General features: G+C 38.5%; 1 protein-coding gene across 2 annotated transcripts in view; it reads right to left on the bottom strand.

Moving 5' to 3' along the window:
• Nucleotides 1-26,431, bottom strand: part of SPAG6 (sperm associated antigen 6) — a 63,139-nt gene extending 36,708 nt beyond the window's left edge. The window contains exons 1-4 of one of the 2 annotated variants that reach the window (XM_055543789.1): nt 26,189-26,431; nt 26,005-26,100; nt 14,036-14,202; nt 10,630-10,813 (exon numbers count right to left, since the gene is read on the bottom strand). In XM_055543789.1, the coding sequence (XP_055399764.1) occupies nt 10,630-10,813; nt 14,036-14,202; nt 26,005-26,100; nt 26,189-26,213 (472 nt within the window). In that variant the 5' untranslated portion in view covers nt 26,214-26,431. The remainder of the gene's footprint in view (nt 1-10,629; nt 10,814-14,035; nt 14,203-26,004; nt 26,101-26,188) is intronic. The other variant, XM_055543788.1, reaches the window with a different exon arrangement.
• Nucleotides 26,432-26,691: the final 260 nt, after the last annotated feature.

The following is a 26,691-nucleotide window of genomic DNA, read 5'->3' as shown; positions in this document are numbered from 1 at the left end:
AAGCAATTTTTAAAACCCCAATTTTAGTGACTTTCAGTTTCATAGTTATAACTACTCAACAGCTGAGACTAGGCTGAATGGAAGAAGGCAGACCTACAGAGAGGGTCTGGAGGGCTCTTGGGATGAAACAATAAATTACTTGGAATCAGCTTTTTACAAAATATGCTTTTTGTATCTAGAAATGTTCCCATTCATTTCCACTTGCTTTAGGGACTTCCCTGGCAATCCAGGTTAAGTTTAAGACTCCTTGTTTCCAACATAGGGGATGTGGATTCAATCCCTGATCAGGGAACTAAAATTCCACATGCCATGTGGCACAGCCCCCCCGCCCCCAAAAAACACCCAAACAAAAAATACATTTCCACTTGCTTTATATAATATTGCAACCACAATTGTAGTTTCACTCTACCTACAATCTGCAAAAACAAAACAATCTTAAGTGGATTTTAAGACGTTTAAAAAGGTTTTATTAAACTTTGAACCTTCAAACTTCATTGGCATTTGTTATTTGCTTCAGGCCCCTCGGAGCTCAGGCTAACAGAGGAGGCTAAACAGTAAAGGATCAGCTGTGCCCTAGTGGAATTCTCTATGAGAACACACAAAGGAGAGAGGAGACAGAAACAAAATACTGGATGGTTAGAAAGTGTACAGGACATTTTCATACAAGGGCTCCCTGGTCAGCAGTTCTTGGTGTGACTCCTTCTGAGTGGTTCCTTGAAGTTACCCTTGGGCCTCCACTGTCCACTTTTATTCCTGAGGATGAGCTGCCCCAACAGTGTTAATAATTGCATAATATGCCACTGAGCAAATATGCTATAGTTTACTTAACCATCCCCCCAACTCGGGACACTTAATTGTTTTGTGGGTTTGGGGTTTTGCATTATTAAGTACAGTGCTTTAAGATTATGTAGCCTGCCAGGCTCCTCTGTCCATGGGATTCTCCAGGCAAGAATACTGGAGCGGATTACCATTTCCTTCTCCAGGGGATCTTCCCGACCCAGGGATCAAGCCTGGGTCTCCCACATTGGAGGCAGATGCTTTAACCTCTGAGCCACCAGGGAAGCCCATTTAACCATTGCTACATACCAAATGATCCAAACTCAGCGACTTAAAGCATCATTTTCTCTCTCACACTTTCTGTGGGTCAGAAATCCATGAGCAGTCTAGCTGGGTGGTTCAGGCTTGGAATTTCTCGTGAAATTGCTACTACACTGTCTGTGGGGGGCTGCAGTCATCTCTGAAGGCACAACTGGGGTAGGATCTGCTTCCAAGCTCACTCACATCATTCTAGAAAGCTCCATTTCTTGCTGGCTGTCAAAGACCTCACAACACAGGCCTTTCCATGGGCTACCTGAGGGTCCTCATGTCATAGCAGTGGCTTCCCTCCAAGCAAGTGATGAGAGACCCCCAAAACAGAATCATCGTAAAGGCTTGTAAAGCTGGTCACCCATGCTCAGAAATGGCATACCATTGTTTCTGCTTCAGTCTAGTGGTAACACAGATAAATCCTGGTGTGATATGGGAGGGACTGTACCAGGGTGAGAATGCCAGGATGTGGGATATTTGAGGGGATTCTTGGAGTCTAGCTACCATGGGTCCTATATTCATACATACATATTCCACATGTTAGACAAACATACACATTCATATGTGTGTGCATGCATGTGTGTATTTACTTAAGACAGAGGCTCTGAGGTGGTGGTCCTGAGAAGAAGAATGGTGGCTTTTTAAAATTAATTTATTTAATTGGAAGATAATTATTATACAATATTGTGATGGTTTTTGCCATACATAACAGGCAAATAGGTATAGGTATACATGTGTACCTATGTGAGCAGGCCATAGGTATACATGTGTTCCCCCAATTCTGAATGCCCCCTCCCACCTCCCTTCCCACCCTATCCCTCTAGGTTGTCCCAGAGCACAGGCTTTAGCTGCCCTGCTTCAGAGGTTCTTGATATTTTTGGATTAAGCCACAAGAAACTGCTGTTTTTGTGAAGTCAAGACTAATCAAATATAGGTAATCTCATATAGGTCAAGGTAATAAGCACTGCAATACTGTTTTCCAAAGGGGATTATCAATACGGGGCCCCACTGACAATGTGCAAGTCTGATAGTTTGGCCACTTATAAAGTATATTTCAGCCCTTACATTAGTAAGTGGTTGCTTGAAGTTGACTCATCATTTATTTCTCCCCAAATAGTACATTTAGTTCCATATTCCTTAACTTACTACATATCACCATTCAGCTATACTGATTAATTTAAGCATATTAAGTGACTTTTTGAGGCCACAGCATCACTACTTCATTGCCTTTTAATGAAAAAACACAGAGCACAGCACAGGAATTCTAAGTCAGTACTGTCAGATGGGAACATGAGCCACATATTTAAAATTTTCTAGTAGCCACACTTCAAAAGTAAAAAGAAATAGGTGGGATTAATTTTAATCATGGGATAGAGACACAGATGTAGAGAACAGATTTGTGGACATGGGCGGGGGTGGGGGGAAGGAGAGCATGGGACTAATCGAGAGTGTAGCAATGACAATATATACACCATCATGTGTGAAACAGATAGCTAGTACGAAGCTGCTGTGTAGCACAGGAAGCTCAGCTTGGTGTCTGTGATGACCTAGAGAGGTGGGATGGGGGGTGATGGGAGGGAGACTCAAGAGGTAGGGATATATGCATTGTTTTTGTTGTATAGTTGCTAAGTCCTATCCAGCTCTTTGTGACCCCATGGAGTGTAGCTGACCAGGCTTCTCTGTCCATGGGATTTCCCAGGCAAGAACACTGGAGTGGGTTGATATTTCCTTTTCCAGTGGATCTTCCTGACCCAGGGATCAAATCTGCATCTCCTGCATTGGCAGGCGGATTCTTTACCACTGAGACACCTGGGAAGCCTGCATATAAGTATACTTATCGCTGATTCACGTTGTTGTACAGCAGAAACTAATAAAACATTGTAAAGCTGCTGCTGCTAAGTCACTTCAGTCGTGTCCGACTCTGTGCGACCCCATAGATGGCAGCCCACCAGGCTCTGCCATCCCTGGGATTCTCCAGGCAAGAACACTGGAGTGGGTTGCCATTTCCTTCTCCAATGCATGAAAGTGAAAAGTGAAAGTGAAGTCGCTCAGTCGTGTCCGACTCCTAGCGACCCCATGGACTGCAGCCTACCAGGCTCCTCCGTCCATGGGATTTTCCAGGCAAGACTACTGGAGTGAGGTGCCATTGCCTTCTCCATGTAAAGCAGTTATCCTCTAATTTAAAAATAAATGTAAAATAAGTTTCAAATAATCAAATTGTTTAACACAATATATCTAAAATACTATAATTTCAACATGTAATCAATAGTTAAAAGTTTTAATGAGATACTTTACACTCTTTTCTTCACATCAAGTCTTGGATATCATCCAGTGTATATTCTGCACTTACAGCGTGTCTCGATTTAGCTGCTAAATTTTTATTGGAAATTCTTGATCTACAGTATTTAGATTCCAAAAAGTTTACAGTTGAAAAAGTAGATTCACATATGAACGTTGTTCCAGTCATGCCTAAAGTTTTCCTAATTACCAGGAACTTGTTGTTTATCCATTCCATATACATTAGCTTACATCTGCTAACCCCAAATTCCCACTCCATCCCTTTCCCAACCTTCTCCCTCTTAGCAACCATAAGTCTGTTCTCCTTGTCCCTGAATCTATTTCTATTCCATAGATAGGTGAATTTATCTATTTCATAGACAGGTGTTTTGCCTATGATCTAAGAGTTTCATTTGTGTCATATTTTAGATTCCACATTTAAGTGATATCCTATGGTATTTGTCTTTCTTTTTCTAACTTACTTCACTTAATAATCTCTAGGTCCATCCATGTTATTGCAAATGGCATTTCATTCATTTTGATGGCGGAGTAGTATTCCATTATATACATGTACTACATCTGCTTTATCAATTCATCTGTCAATGGACATTTGTTTCAATGTCTTGGCTATTGTGAATAATGCTGCTATGAATGTAGGGGTACATGTATCATTTGAATTAGAGTTCTGTCTGGATATACGTCCAGGAAGGGAACTGCGGGATCATTCAGCAACTCTATTTTTAGCTTTCTGAGGAACCTCCATACTGTTTCCCATAGTGGCTGTACCAACTTACATTCACACCAGCAGTATAGGAGGGTTCCCTCTTCTCCATACCCTCTCAAGCATTTTGTTATTTGTGACTTTTTGATAATCGCCATTGTGACTCATGTGAAGTAGTACCTCATTGTCATTTTGACTTGCATTTCTCTAAAAATTAGTGATATTGAGCATCTTTTTTTATGTGCCTATTAGACATTTGTATTTCTTCTACAGAGAAATAAGACATTGAGGTCTTCTGCCCATGTTTTGATTGGTTGTTTTTGTTGTTGTTGAGTTATAGTTGTATATGAGCTGTTTGTTTTGGAAATTAAGCCCTTGTGAGTCACACTGTTTGCAAATATTTTCTTCCATTCTATAAGTTGTCTTTTCATTTGGTCTGTGGTTTCCTTTGCTGTGCGAAAGCTTGTGAGTTTGATTAGATCCCATTTGTTTGTTTTTGCTTTTATTTCTATTGCCTCGGGAGACTGAGTGAAGAAAACATTGGCGCAATTTTTATCAGAGCATGTTGGCCTATGATCTCTTCTAGGAGTTTCATGGTGTCATGTCTTAATGTTTGTCTTTAAGCCGTTTTGAGTTTATTTTTGTGTATGCTGAGAGGGTATATTCTAACTTCACTGATTTACATGCGGCTGTCCAACTTTCCTAACACCACTTGCTGAAGAGACTTTTTCTCATTGTATATTCTTGCCTCCTTTGTCAAAGATTAATTGATTGTAGGTGTGTGTGTTTATCACTATCAATGTCACTTTTTCCTTTTATATCTATGCCCAACAGAGTTCAGAGGTTATCTGGATATAACAAAGTTTTTAAAAACAAAGTAAAGATTCCCCTTTCTACCACAGTACAAAAACATAACTCACAATTTGTCTTTCACTTGAGCCAAAGTAAAATCACCCAATATATTATTCATATTAAGATAATATTGTACCTTTTTGTTCGATATTTGGTCAGCTCTCTGGATGACCTCTATGCTCACTGTATCAATTCTTCCATCTTAGATTATAAAGTCTTAGAGGTGAGATGTTAGCCAACTTATTTTATCTTGTACAGTAACAAAAGACATGGTAACATACACATAAATGCCTCAAACACTTTTTGATAATTACAATGATGATGATGGTGGAGATAAAGAAATTGCTTGCTAGCTTTATATATAAAGTTGTAGTTTTCAGTGACTTGGGGATCTGAGATTACAGAATTATATTTTATTGTTCCAAATTCTGAATTCCAAAAAAATGCAAAGAAAGCTTAGAAGATTTTATTAATCAAAAGTCTGTACTTTAAAAATCACAAGAAATAAAAATACACACATATAATTTTTTACCAGCATACAAACTAACCCTAAAAAAGACTAACAAATTAGATAACCACTGAGTAAAAGTTACAATTAAAAATGTTATTTTAGGGCTTCCCTGTTGGCTCAATGGTGAAGAATCCACTTGCCAAAGCAGGAGACACAGGTTCAATCACTGGTACAGGAAGATCCCATATGCTGCCAAGCAACTAAGCTTGTGCATCACAACTACTGAGCCTGTGCTCTGGAGTCTAGGACCTGCAACTGCTGAAGCTTGTGCTCCACAACAAGAGAAACCACCACAATGAGACACCTACACACTGCAGCTAGAGAACAGCTTCTCTCTCCACAACTAGGGGAAAGCCGTGCTACAATAAAGACCCAGCATAGCCAAAAATAAAGTAAATAATAAATAAATAAATTTATTTTTAAAAATTTTACATTAACACATTTGGTGCCTATGTCCAAAGAACATAGAAGAGACATTTATTTTCACTTTCATCTTTTTTTACCAACACCTAAATAGGGAGAAAAGTATTGGTAGAAATAAATGTTAGGATCAAAATTGGTATAATATATAATACATATAATCTCATATACATCATTTTCCTCTATGCTTATGTGTTCCTCAACCCCTCCAAGATAAAATAAGTTATAAAAAGATGGCACAGAAACCAACTTATTATCTACAGGTATCACTGAAGTCTTTAAGGCTTTTAACACAGAATTACCATCCTTTTGTCCCCTGCTCCCCCTCCTTCCTTACTCTAAGACCTACAGTACAGAATTCCTAATTATCTCAGATATTTGTCACTAACATGTAGATTTTTTAAAAAATTAATTACTGCAACCTAAGCCTGTTCCACACAATGTAGACTACTGGTATTTATATATGGGTGGCTTGAGTGGCACAAGAAGAATATATGCAAAAATTCTGATTTTTAGAATTATTTTTTCTTTTTATCATTTCATCGTCCTAAATGACACAGAAAAGAATCAGGCCAGCCAGCTCTGTCTGGATTCCTCCCTTACGTTATCTACTTGGTGAACAAGACACAGTCTACTCTCTGTTTCTGTGGAATCCTAATCAGCTGAGCCCGCTAAGCACTGCTCATCTGGGGCTGCAGCCATCCCCTCTCCTGACCACTACCAAGCAGGGAGGGACATCTCTCTTTTGATTTAGGTCCTAAGGAGATAAATCAGGTCCCTGGGAGACAGCATAGTCACACATGTGGAACCAGTCATCGGGAATTAAGAACAGAAGTATCTGGCGAGACTTGCAGATACTGCAAGGAGCTTAAGAAGAAGAGTGATGAGCTTTCATACACTTGCCTTTCTCACATTATAAAAAGGAAGAATCTCTGAAGGCTTCTGAGTAATGGCCAAACAGCTCTGCCATAAACTGCCGTCTGACCAGAAGAAATCCTTTAACCTCTCTATTTCAGTTTCCTCATCTGTAATAGGGTGATTGTGTTAATAATTAAAATGTTTTAGGACACTTAATCCAACCTATTCCACTTTGCCAGGACTGAGAACTTGCCAAGGTTTACTGAGAGACAGCAAAGGTTTATAGGAAACAAAGTTTACAAGAGACAGTGTTTTTAGCTAAAGCTCCTAAACAAACACTTAAAATTTATTTCTTTTTAGGCCAAACATGGAAGAGCATTCCTCCAAAACACCTACATGGTTTTTTGTTTCTCAGGCTGCCGCCAGGCCACTGCTCCCACCTCAGTCCCTTAGTGCTGTGACGGCTGCCACACACTCCACCCAGGTCACTAGCAGCACTTCTCCACGGAGCTTCTGTGTCACAGGTGCAAGGCTAGAGCCAGGCTGCCAGGCAGAGTGGGGAGGGAGGGAAGGCCTGGGCCCTCCTGGTGGGAGCACTAAGGCAGCAGAGCCCACCGTTCCTCTGGCCTCACCCCTTGTAGTTCCAAAAACAAGACTAGTGCTTGAAAATAATGAGAGACTGGACACTAGTTAGGTCAATATGCAGCCAGAATAATTCTGCTGAGGGGGAGACTGTAGCACATAGAGGAGGAGAGACAATCAGTCTGAGCCTTTCTTAAGGAACCCAAAACAGAAAGAGGTAGTTTATTTATCTTCAAAGAGGTGTGTATTATCAAGTGTGTTCAGTAACTGGTGACTCTATCATGGAAATTTACTGAGACAGTTTGCTCAGAGTTGCAAATCGTCTCATTAAATTTCCATGATAGAGTCTACGACCACCATTTCTGATGGTTAGCCTCCAATTTCCTCTGGTTATCTGTACAATGCCTTAAAATCTATATGTACAAGTAGCTTCTAGAAATTGTATTTTTCAAATAAGGAAACATCGGATGATACCCACTGACTTTCCTCTTCTAGTAATTGTGTGTTTATTTTTGTTTCCTACACGCAAACGTTTTCCTTCTATTGCCCATAAAGGTCATTTCTTTTGTATCTCCTCTAAGGTTTATATTTCTTAAACTACCTAATCAAACAATTTACCACTAATTCCCAGAAGAAAACGCTGAATGAATCCCTTCCATCTCAATATATTCCATTTTTAGGAGATCATCAAGAAAGAAATCAGGTCATTTGAAGGTAAATCTTCTCTTTTCACTGATATTCAGGATGTGAATTATGACTTACAATTTACTAGATAACAATTCCCTTTCCTTCTGAGAAATCTATTCGGTAATCCCTTCTGGGAGCTTCTGGGTCCCAAGCCCCTAATGACTGTGAAATATTGAAATTACACTGGGAATTCCATGTGGGAGCCAGATTATAGCAAGAAATTGGAATGGAATCCCTTAGACAGAGCCTATTTATAAACTATAATCATTTACCCTCAGATTCAACAAAAGGGAGATATGGAAAGGTTATCTATGGGCACCCGCCTGACAGAGTATCTGCACAGTTGTCCTCAAAGTTCTTTTGCATCACCCTTTAAAATACTCATGTTATGATCTGTAAAGTCCTCTGACATTAAAAAAAAAAAAAAAAAGACTAAATATACTCATGTAGTTTCCCCATGATAACCAGCTTCTAATTTAAAACACTGCCTTAGTTTTCTCAATCAACATGTATTAAGCAGTAGTCCTAAGGTGAACCTACTTGGAAAACCAAAATTCAGATATTAAGGAAATAATTTTATTGTACCAATTCTGAATCATTCTAAGCACGACAAATAGTTTTCTCTCTTGATTTATTTTTACATCATTTTATTGTCTCCAGTAGTGTCATCATTTAAAAACCAAATTAAACATAACTATGGGACAGCCACTTCCTGTTTCTGTTTTGAATTTCTTCTTCAATACTCTTTCAAGAAGTACGCAGTCAAACTGTATGGTACGGGGTTTACATACGGCTTTGGAGTCAGACAGATTTAGATTCAATTTTGGCTCAACCATTAACGTAACTTCAGGCATCGTCTACATTCCACTCTCTTCCTCTGTTTAACAGGGAGAGTAATACCTGCCCTAAGTGTATCTGCAGCCAAAATGAGATAATATCCTGATGCATACTGCACAGAGCCAGGCACATAGTAATTACTCAATAAACAGTAGTCATTATTTTATACATGCATGCACATTGAAAAATCTAGAAAATGAATTTAAAATATTCTTCATTCTATAACCCTAGTAACACAAACATGTACTCAGTTGTAAATTATATCCACATAAGATTTTATTTTTATATCATTATGGCTCAGCTGGTAAAGAATCTGTCTGCAAGGCAGGAGACCTGGCTTTGATTCCTGGGGTGGGAAGATCCTCTGGAGAAGGGAAAGGCTAGCCACTCCAGTATCCTGGCCTGGAGAATTCCATGGACTGTACAGACACAACTGAGTGACTTTCATACGTACACATAATTGTAATATATAATTTTCTAATTTTTCACATTATAATAACTTTTTCATGTTATCATGCAGGATTCATAACTGTTGAATGAGATTCCATTAAGTAAACTTCTATAATTTAACCCCTAAATTTCTACCAAATATTTGAGGGGTTTTGATGTTACACATAACACTACAATAACATTTGCATAAATGCAGCTTCTTCATTCTGTGGGATTCTATCCTTAGGATGAATTCTCAAAGTAGGCTTTCTACAGTAACCATAAACTCTTTTATGGCTTAGACTTGCATGATATGAATTTGCATTTACAAATTCATACAATTTCTAGTGCCTTTGTCAATAGAAACATCATTGTGCCCTCTCAAATCTTCAGTTTTAATAATATTAAATGTATTGAATATTTACCATGTACTGGCCTATCTCATCAATCTCACAACAAATGTGGAAGTAGTACAACCTTTCTTACAGATGAGGAAGTTAAGTTTCAGACAGTTTAAAAGCCATGTCCAAGGTCACACAGCAACTAAAGACTGGAACTTGGACTCAAACTCAGATTCTAGCTAAGGCCACAGTGCTCTTAACCACTTAGTTTTTTTTCTGCTTTACTTTCACTGATGTTTTATTATGCAGTTCTTTGACTACTAGCAAAGTTTTCATTTTTACATGTTTAAAACTGTTATTCTCTTATTGTGTTATTTGCATATTATTTAGCAACTTCTGTAAAGTGATGGGGGCAATTTTGTTCACTGTGTACTTTTTACCAATCAAGTGTATCGGCACAACCTTCACACAAGAAGCCCAGGTCCCTTCTTGATGGCCTCACTGAGCTCAGTTTGTAAGAAAAGGTGCTCCTTCTCTTTCTCCTTCTTCCTGCCAATCTTGGGCTGAATACAAATATATTCTAGAAAGCTACCATGCCCACATCTTTTCAACATTATTCACTCATACAACATGGCTCTTGGCTACCTTGGAACACCCTACCATAAGTGAGAGTTAAGACCCAATGTCCCCTGGGGAGTAACAAACTCTAATAATTTTGTAACAGAACCAATTTACTAAGGTCTTTGAATCAATCAATATCTCATTCTCCCCATGTCCTCCTTCTTCACACTCTGTCTTCAAATGTCTCTTTTGCTAACTAAGATAAAGACTGACATGTATAGGGTTTTGTTTTGTTTTGTTTTTATGAATTTGTGATCCAAACAATTTGGCCTTCATTCAAAACTTATGTCCCATGATGTATAAATACAACATTAAGACCTCATATCTATGGTTTACTAGTAAGCAAAACTAGGTTTACCTAATTAACGTAAACTTTAATAATCCTATTTTATAATAAGGACCATTACCTGCATTATGTCTTGCAATATAGCCAAGTGCCCAGGCTGCAGCCTCTTTGACTCCAGGGTCAAAATCTTCCAAGCAAATCACCAGTGTGTCCAGCGCTCCACAATCAACTATTGCCTGAGCTAGCTGGGGAGAATGTTTACCAACCGCTCGTAACACAAAGGCAGCTGCTTTCTTGTAAAAACGCTACAAGGATAAAGAGACAAAACTCAATGTGAATCAAGCTAAAAGTTAAAATAGACCAAAACAAACATAAAAAAATGACACTGATATTTAAAAAAAAAAAAAAAGCTCAGCAGTTTTTAAATACAAGAGATGAAAAACATCCTGCAAAATCATTTTGATTTTTTGAGGCTTCCCCATTGCTTTTGTTCATTAACTGAACTGAAATGGTGTACATCTTTAATTTCATTTCAAATGTTTTACTCTGAAACATGCATTTGGAAACTGCATAAAATAAAATGTAAGCATTGTATTTCCTACAGATTCATAAAATAATGGGAGTTTATGTTTGTGCATTACAGTGAAAGGTACTGTTTGTCCTGTGGGAACTCCTAGATTGTTAGCACGTGCAACTAAACTGTCACCTGACAAACTCATTTCCTTTACTTGCCCTCAGTCTCTAAGCATGACCTCAACTAACCTTTCTGGTGTCCCATGTTATCCTGAAATAACAACTATGCTCTGAGGTGCACTTAGCAATCATCAGATAAAGTTTCTATTTCTTCACAGTGTATACAAAAAAAGCAACTAGGTGACTACAGCAACTGTTTTGAAAGCATTCTATTTACATAGGCTAAAATATTAAAAATCAATAAAAAATTATGTGAGAGAAAATACAAAAGGTATATTTTAACAGATTATATTTTAAAAATTAGGATATGTTGAAAAGATAAGGAATCTACTGTTAGTAACAATGTTTTGATTTGAAATATTTCTTTAGTTTCTTAAATGTCAACATAGACATTAAAATATTTGTTACAAAGTCTAATTTTACAAGTCCATAACCAAATATCTACTAAATCATTACAAAAATTAGAAGAGTTTTAAAGTAGCTTTCCATAGATTATTTTCTCATGATTGTGGAAAAATAATAGTGATACATTTCTTGTCATTACCATAAGCTGATTTGAATGTATATTGCAGAATTTTCAAATTCACACTTTACTGAGCACCATTTAGCATTAACTGCAGTGCCTAGAATTCATACTCTCCTGTCTCACTCCCCCTTCCTCTTAACTTCTGCTTCTCCAAATCCGTAACTCTCTTCTCTCCTGGAATGCCTCACCAAAAGAACTGCCAGAAAAGAAAAGAGAAGAGAAAGAAGAAAGGATGGAAGGAAGGAACGAAAGAAAACCTGGAGGGAAAAGGGAGGAAAAACCAAACCAGAGGACTTTGTACGCATAGAGAAGAGATTACATCTCACGTGAGAAATGGGTTAAAGGCCTGGAAGGGGAAGGAGACAGAAGCCTGTGAAGATGCTTCGCAGTCTCACTTTCTCCTCACGTGTGCCCTGCTGCTTTAACTAATGGGCACTCATTCACACTTAGAAAACCTTAGAGAACCTTCTATGTGAGATATCAAACACAGACCTTGCCCTCAGAGAAGCAGCTAAGAGTCCAAGCATTTGATGATAGAAAGAATGCCTACAAGAAAAATACAATTTCTTTAACTCCTCCTAGAGATAAAAGTCATTAGCAAATGACTCTCCAATCTTTAAAAAAAAAAAAAAAAAAAGCACATTTTAAAGCAATTAGAATTTTATTTCATTAAAAAAAAACTTTTGGCCATTTTAAAGTGTACAATTCAGTGACATTTAGTGCATTCACAATGTTGTGCAACCACACCTATCCAGTTCCAGAATATTTTCATTCCTCCAACAAGAAATCCCCTACATTAAGTAGCCACTTCTCTCTCCCCTCTTCCCCCAGCTCCTGGCAATCATTAATCTGTGTCCATCTCTGTGGATATGCATTTTCTGGATACTTCATATAAATGGAATCATACAATATGTAGCCTTGTCTGGCTTCTTCCTCTTAATATAACTTTTTCAAGGTTCATCCATGTTGTAGAATGTACCAGTACTTCATCCCTTTTTATAACTGATAATACTCCATTGTATGGATATATAACATTTACTTTATCTAGTCATTCTTTTGGCTATTGCAAATAATGCTGCTATGAACGTTTGTGTTCAAGTTTTGCTTGAACACCTGTTTTCAATTCCTTTGGAAATATAACCAGGAGGAGAACTCCTGGGTCATATAGTAATTATGTTTAACTTACTGAGGAACTGCCAAATTGTTTTCCATAGCAGCTGTGCCACTGTACACAACTTCTCCACATCTTCAATAACACTTGCTATTTTCCTTTTTTCTCTTTCATTTGTTAAGGCCATCCTGGTAGGTAGAATGGCTGGCTCTTCACAGTTTTGATTTTCATCTCCTAATGACTAATGCCATTATTTTTTCATCTTGGCTCTTAGCACATTTTCTTTGGATAAATGTCTGTGTGAGTCTTTTGCCCATTTTTTAATTGAATTGTTTGTCCTCTGGTTATACATATGTAAGAAAGATAATTTAATCTTAAAGACATGTCAAGAAAGATACATCCCTAGGTTATGATAAATCAGCAGGATGGAACAAACAGGCAAAGACCCTACCTAGAGGAAGATCCTTAACTATTGTTAGGAACAGAAAGGGAATCAGACAGGATGGGGGAAAAAATGGAAGCACTCTTAGATGACCTTTAAAAGGCTTGACATGCTTGCATGCTTGGCAAAAATGCTTTGTCAAACCTTCCCTTACATGCAGTCTCCTTGCTTTCAAATGCTTCTCTTCCTCCTTGCTTCAAAGCTCTCTCTTCCACTGCCCATTAACTAGATTGAGACAGTAAAGAATCTGCCTGCAACCCAGGACACCTGGTTTCGATCCCTGGGTGGGGAAGATCCCCTAGAGGAGGAAATGGCAACCCACTCCAGTATTCTTGCCTGGAGAATCCCATGGACAGAGAAGCCTGGCGGGCTACAGTCCATAAGGTCGCAAAGAGTCGGACTGAGCGAATATCACAACACTACTATATGTAACTCATTTGCCCAGGGTGCCATACATCTTTCGAAGACTGATCCTGTAACTTGAATAAGACCGTATATAGAAGGACTGCTGTGTGTATAATGCCATTAAAAACTTTAATATGTTTTCTCCTATACTAACAGTAATGCAGAAAAGCTGTCTATTAGCCCCAAAGTAAAACACCCTCAAGGTATTATTATGTGTAGTTCAAAGAATCGAAGGTTGTATTAATATCCTAATAATTCTATGCCTACACACTTGCAATTGTACCCAAACTATCAATTTTTTTAAAATCCAAAACAAAAATCATGTAACTTTGGTTTTAAAAAATTCTTACATTCTGTTCTGCCAGTGAATAAACAAGCTGTGGAAGAATATCACCCTTCACGACTGCTTCTGCCAGGTCATCATTATAATTAGCCAGTCTCCCCAGAGCCAAAGCAGCAGTCTGTTGAATTGTTGGGACCACATCCAGAAGAAGAGGCCTCAGCAAAGCCATTACACCTAAGTTACAAGAAATAAGAAATCAGCAAATTTTAAATTAAAAAGCAAACATACCATTCAGCATATATGCAGATAGGAAAATGCAAAGGGAAATATCATTAAAAACAAGCAAACAAAAACCATCCACTAAAACCTAATACTACATTAAGCAGCAGCCAACTGGACAAGGTATAGAATAATATAACCTGCAATTATCAAAGCAGCAGCCTAGCATGGAACTAAGAACGGCTTTGGAGAACCAGAGTTTAAATCCCTGATTTGGCAAACTCTAGCTGTGTGACGTCATGAGGAATGCAGAGAGAGGCTATAAAGCACACAGTTGAAAGCCTTCCTAGCAGGGTTATGGGGGTGGGGAGTGGAGGGGAAGGAGCTGTGTTCCTCCCCCCTCAACCCCACGCGCCTCCCCCCCCAAAAAAAAAAACAGCCTTTGCAAACCCTATCTCTTTCAGGGCTCAGTTCAGTTCTTTCCTCTCAAGTCATCTGGTGTTTTTTTTCTCTGATTCCAACCAACTTAGAGTCTATTACAGAAATTTTATGAGGATCTATTTCAGGGCCAGGTGAGCTAGAAGGGCCATTCGACTAGGGCTTCCCATTTATAAAGGGCTGTAAATTCAGATTTCTGACATCGTCTCTGAATAAATAAATTCTTTAAGATAAGGAAGTATGTCACATTACTAGCTCTCATTAATATTCATTCTAGGGTTGAATACATAGTAGGAATACCATCATCACAGCACAATAATAAAAGTAGCTTATATATTATTTTGTGTTAAGAACTTTTCTATATCAATTCACTGAATTCTCATAACAAACCTATGAAGTAGGTCCTATTATCATGTCTATTTTACAGATGTGGAAATGAAGGCTGAGAAAAATTAGGGAAAGCACACAGCTAAAATGCAGAAGCAAGGTTAGAAATTCAGACCTTCTTTATTCATACTTAATAAATAATACGTAAAACTGGATGGAAATAATATGGAAAATTGAGGAGGTGGGGTAAATTATTTCATTTGGATCATTTTATTCAATATTCCAACTCTATATTAACTCTGCTGTGCTGTGTGCTCAGTTGTGTCCAACTCTTTGTGACCCCATGGACTGTAGACCTCCAGGTTCCTCGGTCCATGGAATTTTCCAGCCAAGAATACCAGAGTGGGTTGCCATTTCCTACTCCAGGTGATCTTCTTTAGAATGGGCAGGCAAATTCTTTACCACTGTGCCACCTTGCAGGCAACCCCTTAATAAAGGTGTTTTAGTCTAATACTACGAAAAAAGGTGACAACGGAGTTCAAACTAGAACAAAGGGCCCCTTGACTTTTAAACTTAATTTACAGTGGGCTGTTCAACTTGCACGTTATTACATCTTTTGTTAAAAAATACTACTCTGACCTATAAAAGCAGATACATATTACCAATATTCTTCTGTAATGTTATATCCAGAAACACGTGAAATAGAAATAAAAGGAAAACACAACAACGTTTAGAATTAGACCAAAATAAGATAAACAGTACTATCAAATAACATAAACAGAGAATAAGGATGCTTATCACAGAAACATTTAATGATGTGACCTCTGGCTTTTCTCGGTTCCCAGTTTTCTTCAGTGATCCTTTTTCTGTCTAATTTGACTTGGTTAGATCGTTTTACAGAAGGCCACTGCTGCAAGTTTGCATCCTGATCGGGCTGGTTAACTTTGCAGGCACACAGCCCGCCTTCTCAGGCCTAGGCCACAGCTCATGTTAAACAATTCAGCATGTCCATGTGCATAAGTGTTGCTTATATTATTCTCTACACTTTTTATGGAGATAATTTCTGAAGTATCTCACAACAAACAGTTCAATGTGCAAAATAAGGTATTAGAATGACTACCAAATGTGAACATGGTTCCTTCTAGAAAGCTGGATCTAAAACCAACCATTTGTTGATCTCTTCTTTGTGGTTGCTTATTACTTGATTCAAGTTTTTAACAGTGGTAAAATATACATAACATTTTAAGCATTTTCTGGTGTATAATTCAGTGGCATGAAACACATTTATAATGGTGTGTAATCATCACCAGTATCTAGGAACCGTTAAACCACTTTCCACTACACTGACACTACATCATTTTAAACTCCCACCAACAAAATACAAGGGTTTAAATTTCTCCCCATCCTCACCAATGCTTGCATTTTATTTTTTTTAGAATGACCCATCCTAGTAGGTATGAAGTAGTATCTTCCCAATCCGGGGGTTGAACCAGAATTTATCTATCTGAGTTTATACTTCTTATGCTTCCCAGGTAGCTCAGCTGGGAAAGTATCCATCTGCAATTGCATGAGACCCTGGTTCAACCCCCGGATTGGGAAGATCCCCTGGAGGAGGGCATGGCAACCCTCTCCCATATTCTTGCCTGGAAAATCCCCATGGACAGAGAAGCCTGGCGGGCTACAGTCCATGGGGATCACAAAGAGTTGTACATCACTGAGCGACTAAGCACAATAAGCACAATTACATTATTATTTATTATTAGTTACTATATTTAGCTAGTATACCACAAGTCTCCCAGTGTTGGGTATCTTCAGTTTGCCGTTTTAGCAATAAGATGTTCTACCCCAAAAAATGTATTTCACTTGTCCACATACTCAAAGGAATTTTACTGCTTTATATATTTTCTCCTCCCTTTTTCTACTTCATTTGGCCCAGCAAAAATCAGGTCAATAAAATGACACGATTCCTTTCGTTTCTATTCCTATATTCAATATCAAAGGCTTTCATGAAGCTGCTCTGTCATATGCCCTTGTTCAGACAATGAGATTTTTGAAAAATTTGTAAAAGCTAAAGTTTCCATTTAAAATATCTGAATGAGGTCATTTTTACTAGAGAAAATATTGTGCAAATTTCTAGTCCTTGAACTGCCTCTTAGTGCTGCATAGTCTTCAATCCCCAGGAACATGTTTTTATCTCCTACACAAGCTAAGCATACTTTGTTATTCTAACTTCAGGTTTGTCCTAAAAATACAGATAATGCTGCAAGAGGAATTGAGGAAAGAAGGAAGGGAGGGAGGGAGTGAGGGGAGGAAGAAAGAGAGGAGCATATATAACATAAAAAAGAAATTTCCTTACCTGTCTGTCCATTAGGAATCCATGGTGAGCGAATGCATGAAAATATAGAGTCCATAGGTTATAGCAGTCTGAATAACTGCTATAATATCTAATAAGAAAAGGTCCTCAGTGAGCAGCTAATGAACTCACCGGGGTCTCCACTGAAGGAACCAGCAAGTACTACCTAATGTTATATCTAATAGTAAAAGTCATTCATATATTATACTCTGATATCTGTAAGACAATTTTGTCTTCCCTATATAAATTCATTAAATGGTGTGACAATGTTTATGAAATTTAACCCATAGGCTAAATCTTACAATCTTCCCCATCCCCAACTTTATAGCTTTGAGTGTCTTTTCTGTGTTTCTTGTTCCAGTGCCATACTGGAGACACTGCTTCTATTAATAATACTTACATTGTTATCTAGTTTTACAAAAATAAAAACCCCATGAATCCTGCCCACAATTATTCATTCAAAAAATAGATCAAGGCTTACCAAGTGGCAAGAAATAGGGACCTCACAGATGAGTAAAGGCAGCTCATGCTCTCAAAAAAGTATTGGAAGAAATTATAGAATAGCATCAACCAAGCTTTCCCTTAATTCCTTTTAATACAACATAGGCCTATCACTTGAATTTTGCAGGCCAATTGGATATATAAGCCAGGGGGGGAAAAGGTCAAATGTTTTTAGAGACAAAAGAAATAACTCAGTCTCATATTACATGTGTATAATTTCTATACATATCACTTCAATTTGAGGTGCTTTATAAAGATATTTAACAGCTCAACTTTGTTTCATTGAAAGCAAGTCTCTGCAAACCAGGCCTTTGGGTTCACTGAAGTCACAGTTAAGATTTCTGGCTGCCCTGGTGACTTATCTTCTTTGTTTTTTCTTTTTTAAATTGTAGTAAAATATACCTAAATTTTAACCACTTTAAGTGCACAATTCAGTGGCATTAAGTACAGTTGTAATGTTGTGCCACAACCACCACTATCATTTCCAGAACCTGTTCATCATTCCTAACAGACACTGTATACCAATTAAACCACAACTCCCCATATCCGCCACTCAGCCTCTGGTAGTTTCTACTCTATTTTCTGTATCCATGATTTTGCCTATTATAGATACTTTATATAAATGGAATCATACAATATTGTCCTTTTTTGTCTGGCTTCTTTCACTTAGCAAAATGTTTTTAAGGTTTGTCCATATTGTAGCACATATCACAATTTCATTACTTTTTAGACTGAATAATAGTGGTAAAGAAATCTGCCTGCCAAAAAACAAAAAAACAGGAGAAAAAAAAATCTGCCTGTCTCCCTATCAACACAGGTTCGATCTCTGGATCAGGAAGATCCCCTGGAGAAGGAAATGGTAACCCACTTCAGTATTATTGCCCTGGAAATCCCATGGATAGAAGGAGCCTGGTGGGCTACAGTCCATGGGGTTGTACAAGAGTAGGAAACAACTTAGTGACTAAACAACAACAATATTCATTGTGTGTACATGCATTTTGTTTGTCTATTCATGTGTTAATGAACACTTGGGTTGTTTCCACTTTCAGGTTTGTGAATAATGCTGCTGTAAACATTGATGTTCAGGTATCCATTTGAGTCCCTGCTTTCAATTCTTCTGAGCAAATAATGAGTCTGTTGTTTTCTCTTTTACATATATACCTACTACACCCATCTGCCTGGAGAAGACTGGAATGTTGAAATGAGGCTAGTACAGAGAAAAGAGAAGACACTGCTAAAAGGACTGCCTGCTCCCAGAGGTTTCATTGGTAATATCTGAAAAGGAAACTTTTGAAAGGCAATCAGTTCAAAAATCTATCTTCACATGTATACCTATGGCTGATTCTTGTCAATGTATGGCAAAAAACACCACAATATTGTAAAGTAATTAAAATAAATAAATTAATTTTTTAAAATCTATCTTCAGATGAAATTTTTGGTTTTAACTCATACTCTGCCTACATTGTTTTGAGATAGTTCACTCTAAAAGATATGGATACAAAGGTAATAATTAACAGCGATGGAGTGGAGAGGGGGGCTGGATGTTTTGTTTTTTTTTAATCAGAAATATAGTTTAGGTAATACTTTCTACAACTGAACTCTGGGCATAAAACTTGAGTTTTGTGGCAGCAAAAGTAAAAAGAGAACCATTCTGTGAAATAAAAGGAAGCAGGAACAATTTTTTTCCTGAAATCATAGGCCTAGATTGAAACATAATATTTAGATAAATAGTAAAAGACTGATCGAATAAAAGAGTATAACTTGGGGACTTCCTTGGTGGTCTAGTCTGTCAAGATTTCACCGTCCACTGCAGGTCATGGAGGTTCGATCCCTGGCTTGGAAGCTAAGATCCCACCCGCCTTGGGGCCAAAAAACATAAAACAGAAACAACATTGTAATAAATTCAATAAACACTTTAAAAATGGCCCATATCAAAAAAATCTTTTAAAATAATATAATTTTATATTTTAAAAATAACAGCAAAATGCACAATGTCTTCAATGATAGATTTTAAAAGTCATGGGAAAGTCTAAGTAGCTATTTTTAAACAAGCCCTCAAAAAAAAAGAGGGAATATTATTAGACTAAATCTACAAAGACAGTTCCATGGAAAGCTAATATAATCTAGCATTTGTACACAATTAAATAGTGATTCTAAATCAACAGTGAGATAGAACTTAGACTATATAGAAAAGTGAACAGAGATCATTTCCTTTGGAGACATAGGCACACATACTCAAGCATAAATATCACTAGTTTTCACCTAGATTTTTAACAGAACTTGATTAAAAAATAAATTCTAAGTTGAGCCTCCCTTATTAGCCTGGGGTGTCTGGCAAAACCAATACTTCACTTTGAAAATTAGGTAAGTCTGACTTGTGTTCAGATAGGCCAACTACAAAGCAAGGACAATTTTTTTCTCAAGGTACGGCCCTGGATTTCTCCTAGGACCAGTACATCTACTTAACAGAAATCCCAAAGTTTTGCTTCCCGTGAATGTGGAAGAAAAGTCCTTCACACAAAGTATGATTAAATAAAGAACAAAAGAAAGTGCTAAGTATTCGCTCACATCAGTCAACCAACAAATATCAAGGGCCTCCTTCTTCACCGAGCTTTACTTCCCATGTTCTCAAAAAGCCCAGGAGGGCAGGCGGTCAGTCAGAGGGCAGCTGGCCTCTCTGGGCGAGGTCTCCCGGCTGCTCTTCCTGACGATAGCGGGTGTCAGTCCAACGACTCTCTCAAGTACTCTCTCTTGGTTCTCAACTTCCAGGGGATTAGACACTTTCTCTGGGTAATTTGAAAGAGCCTCTGGTTTGATAAAGCTTTACTTAGAAGTTAAGAGGAAGCCAAAAGGTCTTCTAGAACTCTGAGGCCAGTTTAAGTGCTAAATACAACTTCCATTTCCTCAAATCTCCAGGTATTTATCAATTAAAGTTAGTCTTTGGCATGTGGGCCTCCACTCAAGGTCCCACAGTGGTCTTCGAGGAGACCTCAAAAGCCATTACACACAATTACTGAACAGTCACTGGTACCCAAAGGCCTGAACAGATGACGTATTTTAAAAGTTAACCCTGAGTGGAAATTCCCCGGCGGCTCAGTGGTTAGGCCTCCACACAGTCACTGCTGACGACCGGGATTCAGTCCCTGGTCTGGGAATTAAGATCCCACAAGCCACGTGGCTCAGCCAAAAAAAAAAGTTAACACTGAGGTTTATTTGAAACTCCTAGAACATCTATGAATGGTTTCCTGATACCTCAGGTAACACAGGAAGAGCACAAAGTCAGCTAGCAATACGGAAACAGGTCCTAGTCCCAGTTCAGCAACTAACTCACTTAGAGATGATGGCAATTATCCAGCCTTCTTTGAGATTTAACCACACTGAAGACGATACCTACTCTATTTACCTGAGCTGTTATAAGAATCTAATCTAAGAGATATGAAAACACTTAGAAAAATAATTACTCCTTCCTTCATCCTCTTTAAACATGTTGAATATCTGCTCTATGCTAAGCATTATGTTAAGCACAGAACTTACAGTTAGTAGAGAAAGGAGAAATTAAACTATTACAATTGTGATAAGGACTATGAAAGAGAAATGTTACAATCAGGGAAACATAAGAGACAACTCACTGGAAGGGCTCGAGGAAGATCTCCCTGAGGAATCAACATCTAAATACAGCTATAAAGAATGAGTAGGAATTAACTGGGCAAAAAAGTGTAGGAAAAGGTGCTAGGCTGAGGAGCAAAGGCCTTGAAAAAACATTCAAATGCAAAGTGTTTTTAGAAAACACTGAAATAACTTTTCAAAGCCATTTAATCTGTGACATTAAAATTTAACCCACACAATTTGCCATTTCAAGAACCTACTCTTTCAGGTTCATGTACCGCTTGGATTTTTTTTTTTTTAATCATCCAGCTTTTCTTAGGAAAACAGTGAAATCCTAGTCCTGGTTGTAGTATTTTCTACTTATGTACCAATGCTTAGATATCAAAACAGGAAATGTCCACACAGGAACAATGATTTGGGACACACAATAAAACTCTGAAAAATCTTGTTTATAGGACATACTAGGTGCATACAAGTTCAGAATTTTTATAGTTCCCTGGAATATTTTCCACTTACGTATATGTAAAAAGAAAAAAGAAAACACCTCTATCACTATCCTTAAAAAAAAAACACCTCTATCTCTATCCTTAAAAAAAGAAAAACACTCCCCGTCACTAAAAAAAAGTGCTGTAATTATCATACATTCAGAACTATAAGACTCCTTTTATATTGGAAAAACATCAAATTTAAAGAGCATAACTCATTAAGTTTTTTGAAGTTGCTTTACTAATTATTTTTTTGGTTCTAAAATCCTTTAGAAAAGTAGTTTTTGTAGGAGAATCATGCTTCATGTACCTCCCAGGATGTGTTTTCAATACATCATAAATGCTTGCTACAGGCTTTTCCTTCTCATAGAAACCGAAGTGCTAGATCATTAATCTGAAGATTTTCACCCTGTGCCAGACACATTTAATTTAAAAGCATTTTATGTCAACATGCATTACTTATTTTCTTGAATTATGAACCAAATAAATTGCCTCAATTTGTAAATTCGCTTCATACAGGTGCATATTTAAAGTGTTAGGCAAACTTCTCTATTCCTACTCTTTTGAAAATATGCATAACTTTTGATTTGCCATGTTTACCTTCTGGGTATAGGTTATAAGCAAAATATTACAAAGTATTATTTTAAACTTTACCCCTACTTTTCTTATATAAATAGCTGCTTCAGAAAAAGTTTATTTAATGTAGCTAAGCAGTTTAAAAATCAAGTTCTTGGGGCTTTTATTAGCTTATTCTAAAAGACCTTCTAAACAACCAAAGAGTGGCCTGGCACTCCAGTATACCGTAAAACATCTTTCTTATATTTTATAATTAAACAACCACTTCCAAATGCTGAAATTCTACAATTGGTACAAGTTACTATGTATTATCTCTAGCACTGCAGTCAAGTGTTACTAATTATTCAAAGACAGAAAGTATTCAAATTCATTTTAAATACCTGCAAGATTTAATGGCTCAGACATATAGGGTTTGAAGGTGCAAAATGAGATTTTATAACAAACTTTTTCATGTTTTCATGTATGTTCTTTTGATTTAGAAAGAACAAAATATCAATGAGGAAAAAAATCCAGGTTATAGACACACTGTACACAGTTTTTCTAGTAAGTCAAACCTATTTTTGTCTAAATACTCTGAAGAAGATATCTTGCAACACTGTTTTAAAATTACTTTGGACATAATTAATAGAGCAAATTCATTGACACATCAAAAACACAATGAAAAAGATCAGAGTTTTTTAAATGAAATAAAACTTCATCAATAATTTTCGCCTTTAAGGTTCCTTTCATAGTCAATGGATTTAAAAATTCTTAACAAGTGAACTACTAATTTATCATGATGTCTATATGGAAACTTTTTTTCCCATTATTTTGGACCCATGATACATGTTTATTTAAACAGTTTATTAAAGGAGAAAAGTGAGAAAACAAAACTCTCCCAGGTATAAAGACAGTATATCAAAGTCAGGAACAAAATGTACTAGTATCTTATGTTACCAAAATGAATTCACTTGACTGGAAAAAAATTGATCAAAATATGTAATTTATGTACACATACTGTGGCTCATTCAGATGCATCTTAAATCCATAGTGATTTTTGAAAAGGAAACCACTTAAATGTTTAATTGACTAATAAAAGCAGTTTTCATAACAAAGCTTACAGGGTTTTTTAATATTCAAAGGATAAATCTATTGGAATATCCAATATCTGTCTCTATTTTAAGTTATTAAAGGTGTGCTTAAGTTGAATTTAGATAACATGAAGTATGTTAGAATAAGTTCCTCAAGGGAAAGAAAAATCTTACCATTCCATCCACTCCTAGAAATACTGTTTAGCCAACTGTCTGGAGATCTCAAGGTCCAGTCAAGTTGACATAAAATTAACCATCTCAGGCTCTCACCAAGTGGAGATAATTTCAAACTGTTAAGCTATATTACTTTTGTATTCCATTCTTTTCTAAGTCAGACTGTAAGTGAAATAGGTGGCTATTTAAGAATGTCATATCTGGGACTTCCCCCGTAGCCTAGTGGTTAAGCCTCTATGTTCCCACTGCAAAGGGCCTGGGTTCAATCCCTAGCTGGGGAATGAAGTTCCCACATACTGCTGGGTGCAGCCAAAAAGAAAAAAAAAAAAAAAAGAATGTCATATCTAAGTCACTTATACTTTGATGATGACTTAGCCTGTTTGTATTGATTAAATTCCATTATATAGTCTATAGTGTATACTCATGGGAAGAGATAATCTGTCACTCTTACATTAAACATGATATTCAGTAGTTATCTATACAATCTATATTTCAGCTATCAAATTTCTAAAATAATGTCAATCATTTTCCCTTTTTAAGAAATCACATTTTTGTTTAGCTGTATACATACTGTCCAAAAAATCAAATATTCATAAATAGCAAGAGTAGGACTGGAAGGAAAAAATCCCTCAAAAAAGTGCGTTCAAAAAATGTAACATGCTCTAATAAAGTTAACATAGTCAGTGTAGATGAAACACTGTATGTCCAGCACTGTGCTGGATACTTTGAGAATATATGTGCATGCACACAAGCACACACATACACATGCAGAAGGAAGGAAATGAATCCATGTGAAACAACTGTAGAACAAAAGCTTATCAGCTTTGAAAATTTCAAATGGAGAAGGGATGAGTTGGTTACCCAAAGTTAGGGAAAAGAGGGAGATAGGTGTGATTATAAAGAGGCATGACAAGAGATCCTGTGGTGATAATCTCTGACTATAATGGTGACGGATACACACAGTTTAAAATTATATAGACCTAGACACACACATACACACACTAGTACAAGGAAAACTAGGGAAAATTTAAAAAAAAACCCTGATGGATTGTTATCAATGTCAATATCCTGGATCACACTATAGTTTTGAGGCACCTGAGTTCTCTGTATTATTTCTTACCACTGCATGTGAATGTACACTTACCTCAAAATTAATAGCTTTTTAAAGTGGTTATAAAATACACTTTCCGTATTCTAACTACACTCCTTCCCACCCCCCCAAAAAAGCATGCAATGAGTAAGCACAGAATCCCTCCCAGTGGCAAGAGAAATTTCCACCTAGCATAGTACTAATTCCCCTCAAAGAAACCCAGAGTAAACAGTGTGTCTAAAATTCTTGCCCTGGAAATATGTTAATTCTCTTCTAATTCCATGTTAATTTAAATGAGTTTTAAAGATCATAATCCATAAATTGAAGGTTTCTCATGATACAGCAGCAATAAAATGCTACCTTCAGGTGGTGGTGGAATCATCCTTAATCAGACACAGAGGATTGAGAGAGAGAGAGAAGGGACCACCATTATGTGAAAAGGGAAGGAGAAAATCACACACACATAACACGCATTCTTCCTCTGCCTATAGAATCTACATAAGTTCGGATCAAGACGTGGAATAAGAGCACCACTAGAGATTTCTCAAAGCTAGGTCTCTGCCTACTTGGAATCTCTTGGAAAAATATTCAAGCATATCTTTGCTCTTTCACCAACATAAAGCGAGAAATAACGTTATCAACCGCTCTGGAATTCCTTTGGTGTGAGAAAGTCAAGTCTAAGGTGATCAAACGCAGGGCATCCGGAAGAATGGGGCTGATTAGGGTAGGTTCACGTTCACATAAAATGACTTCCAGGCAATTCGTACGGTCTTGACTTTCAATCTGACACTTTCCTAGTTGCGACAAAGATGGAAATAGGAATGCCTGGCCCCTCGCATATCCATCCGGAAACTTGACCCGCGAAGAGCCGCGAAAGAGACCGAACACTTCTACCGCCTCCGCGGTGGATTGAGGGAACTTAGGGACGCCATCCTCCGTCCCCACCCCGCAGCTCCCTGACAGCCCAGCCAGCAGGGGAGCGGGGAGACGGGGACTTGAGGCGAAGCCAGGGGACACTGGGCGAAGGGCCTGGGGATATGCGGTGAGGGGCAAGGCTGAGAGGAGGACCTGGGAGCAACCAGGAATGAAGATTTGGGGAGAGGACAGGGCTGCAAGAGAGACAGGACCCGGTTGACGCGCGACGGGCGAGGCGAGGCCAGGGGTGCGGAGCGACGCGGGTGCAGGCTGAGGGCTCACCCGCGTTCTGCAGCGTCTCGATGTTCTGGGGTCTGGTCGCCAGCTCCGCCACCATCTGGACGAACTGGGTCCGGGCTTTCTGGTACTGCTCGAACACTGTAGGGAGAGACACAGGCTGCAGAGCGCCTCGCGCGGCCCGCGGGCTCCGCCGTCCTCCCTCCCCCGTCGGGGCGCCCGGGCCTACCTTGCAGCACCTGCCTCTGACTCATGGCGCCCGCGTCTCTGCGCGCGTCACCGTCTCCTCAGTGCCTGACTCGACAGAGCCGGACCTGCGAGTCTATGGAGCGGGGAACCGCGGCTACAGCTCGGCCTCCGACGGCAGAGGCTCTCTCTGTGTACCCGCGTCTCCCGGGCAACCGACCGGAACCGGAACGCGGCCGTCTCGCGGCAACCGCAGTCCCCAGCGTGACGTCACGGCGCGGTGCCTGGGCGCCCGTCGCGGTCGGCGGCCTCAGGTGGGGAACTCCGCCTGCGCGGCTCCCCGGACTCGCGGAGCTCTGCCGGCCGCCGCGGGAGCCGTGCGCCGTCGAGGGTCACACCTTCTGGGCAGAGGCGTCCGCCAGGAGGTCAGAGAACTTCACAAACCGAACCCAGACTTGACTGCAGCGGGGCGGGAAGGAGCCTCACGCGCCAAGGAAACTCGATCCTAGTGCGGCGAGACAAGCAAACTGCCGCGATGGAGTCTCC

This window comes from Bubalus kerabau, chromosome 13 (genome assembly GCF_029407905.1).
Source record: "Bubalus kerabau isolate K-KA32 ecotype Philippines breed swamp buffalo chromosome 13, PCC_UOA_SB_1v2, whole genome shotgun sequence".
NCBI lineage: Eukaryota > Metazoa > Chordata > Mammalia > Artiodactyla > Bovidae > Bubalus > Bubalus kerabau.
The sequence above is the reverse complement of the archived record's forward strand: the minus strand, read 5'-3'. Positions and strand labels throughout refer to the sequence as shown.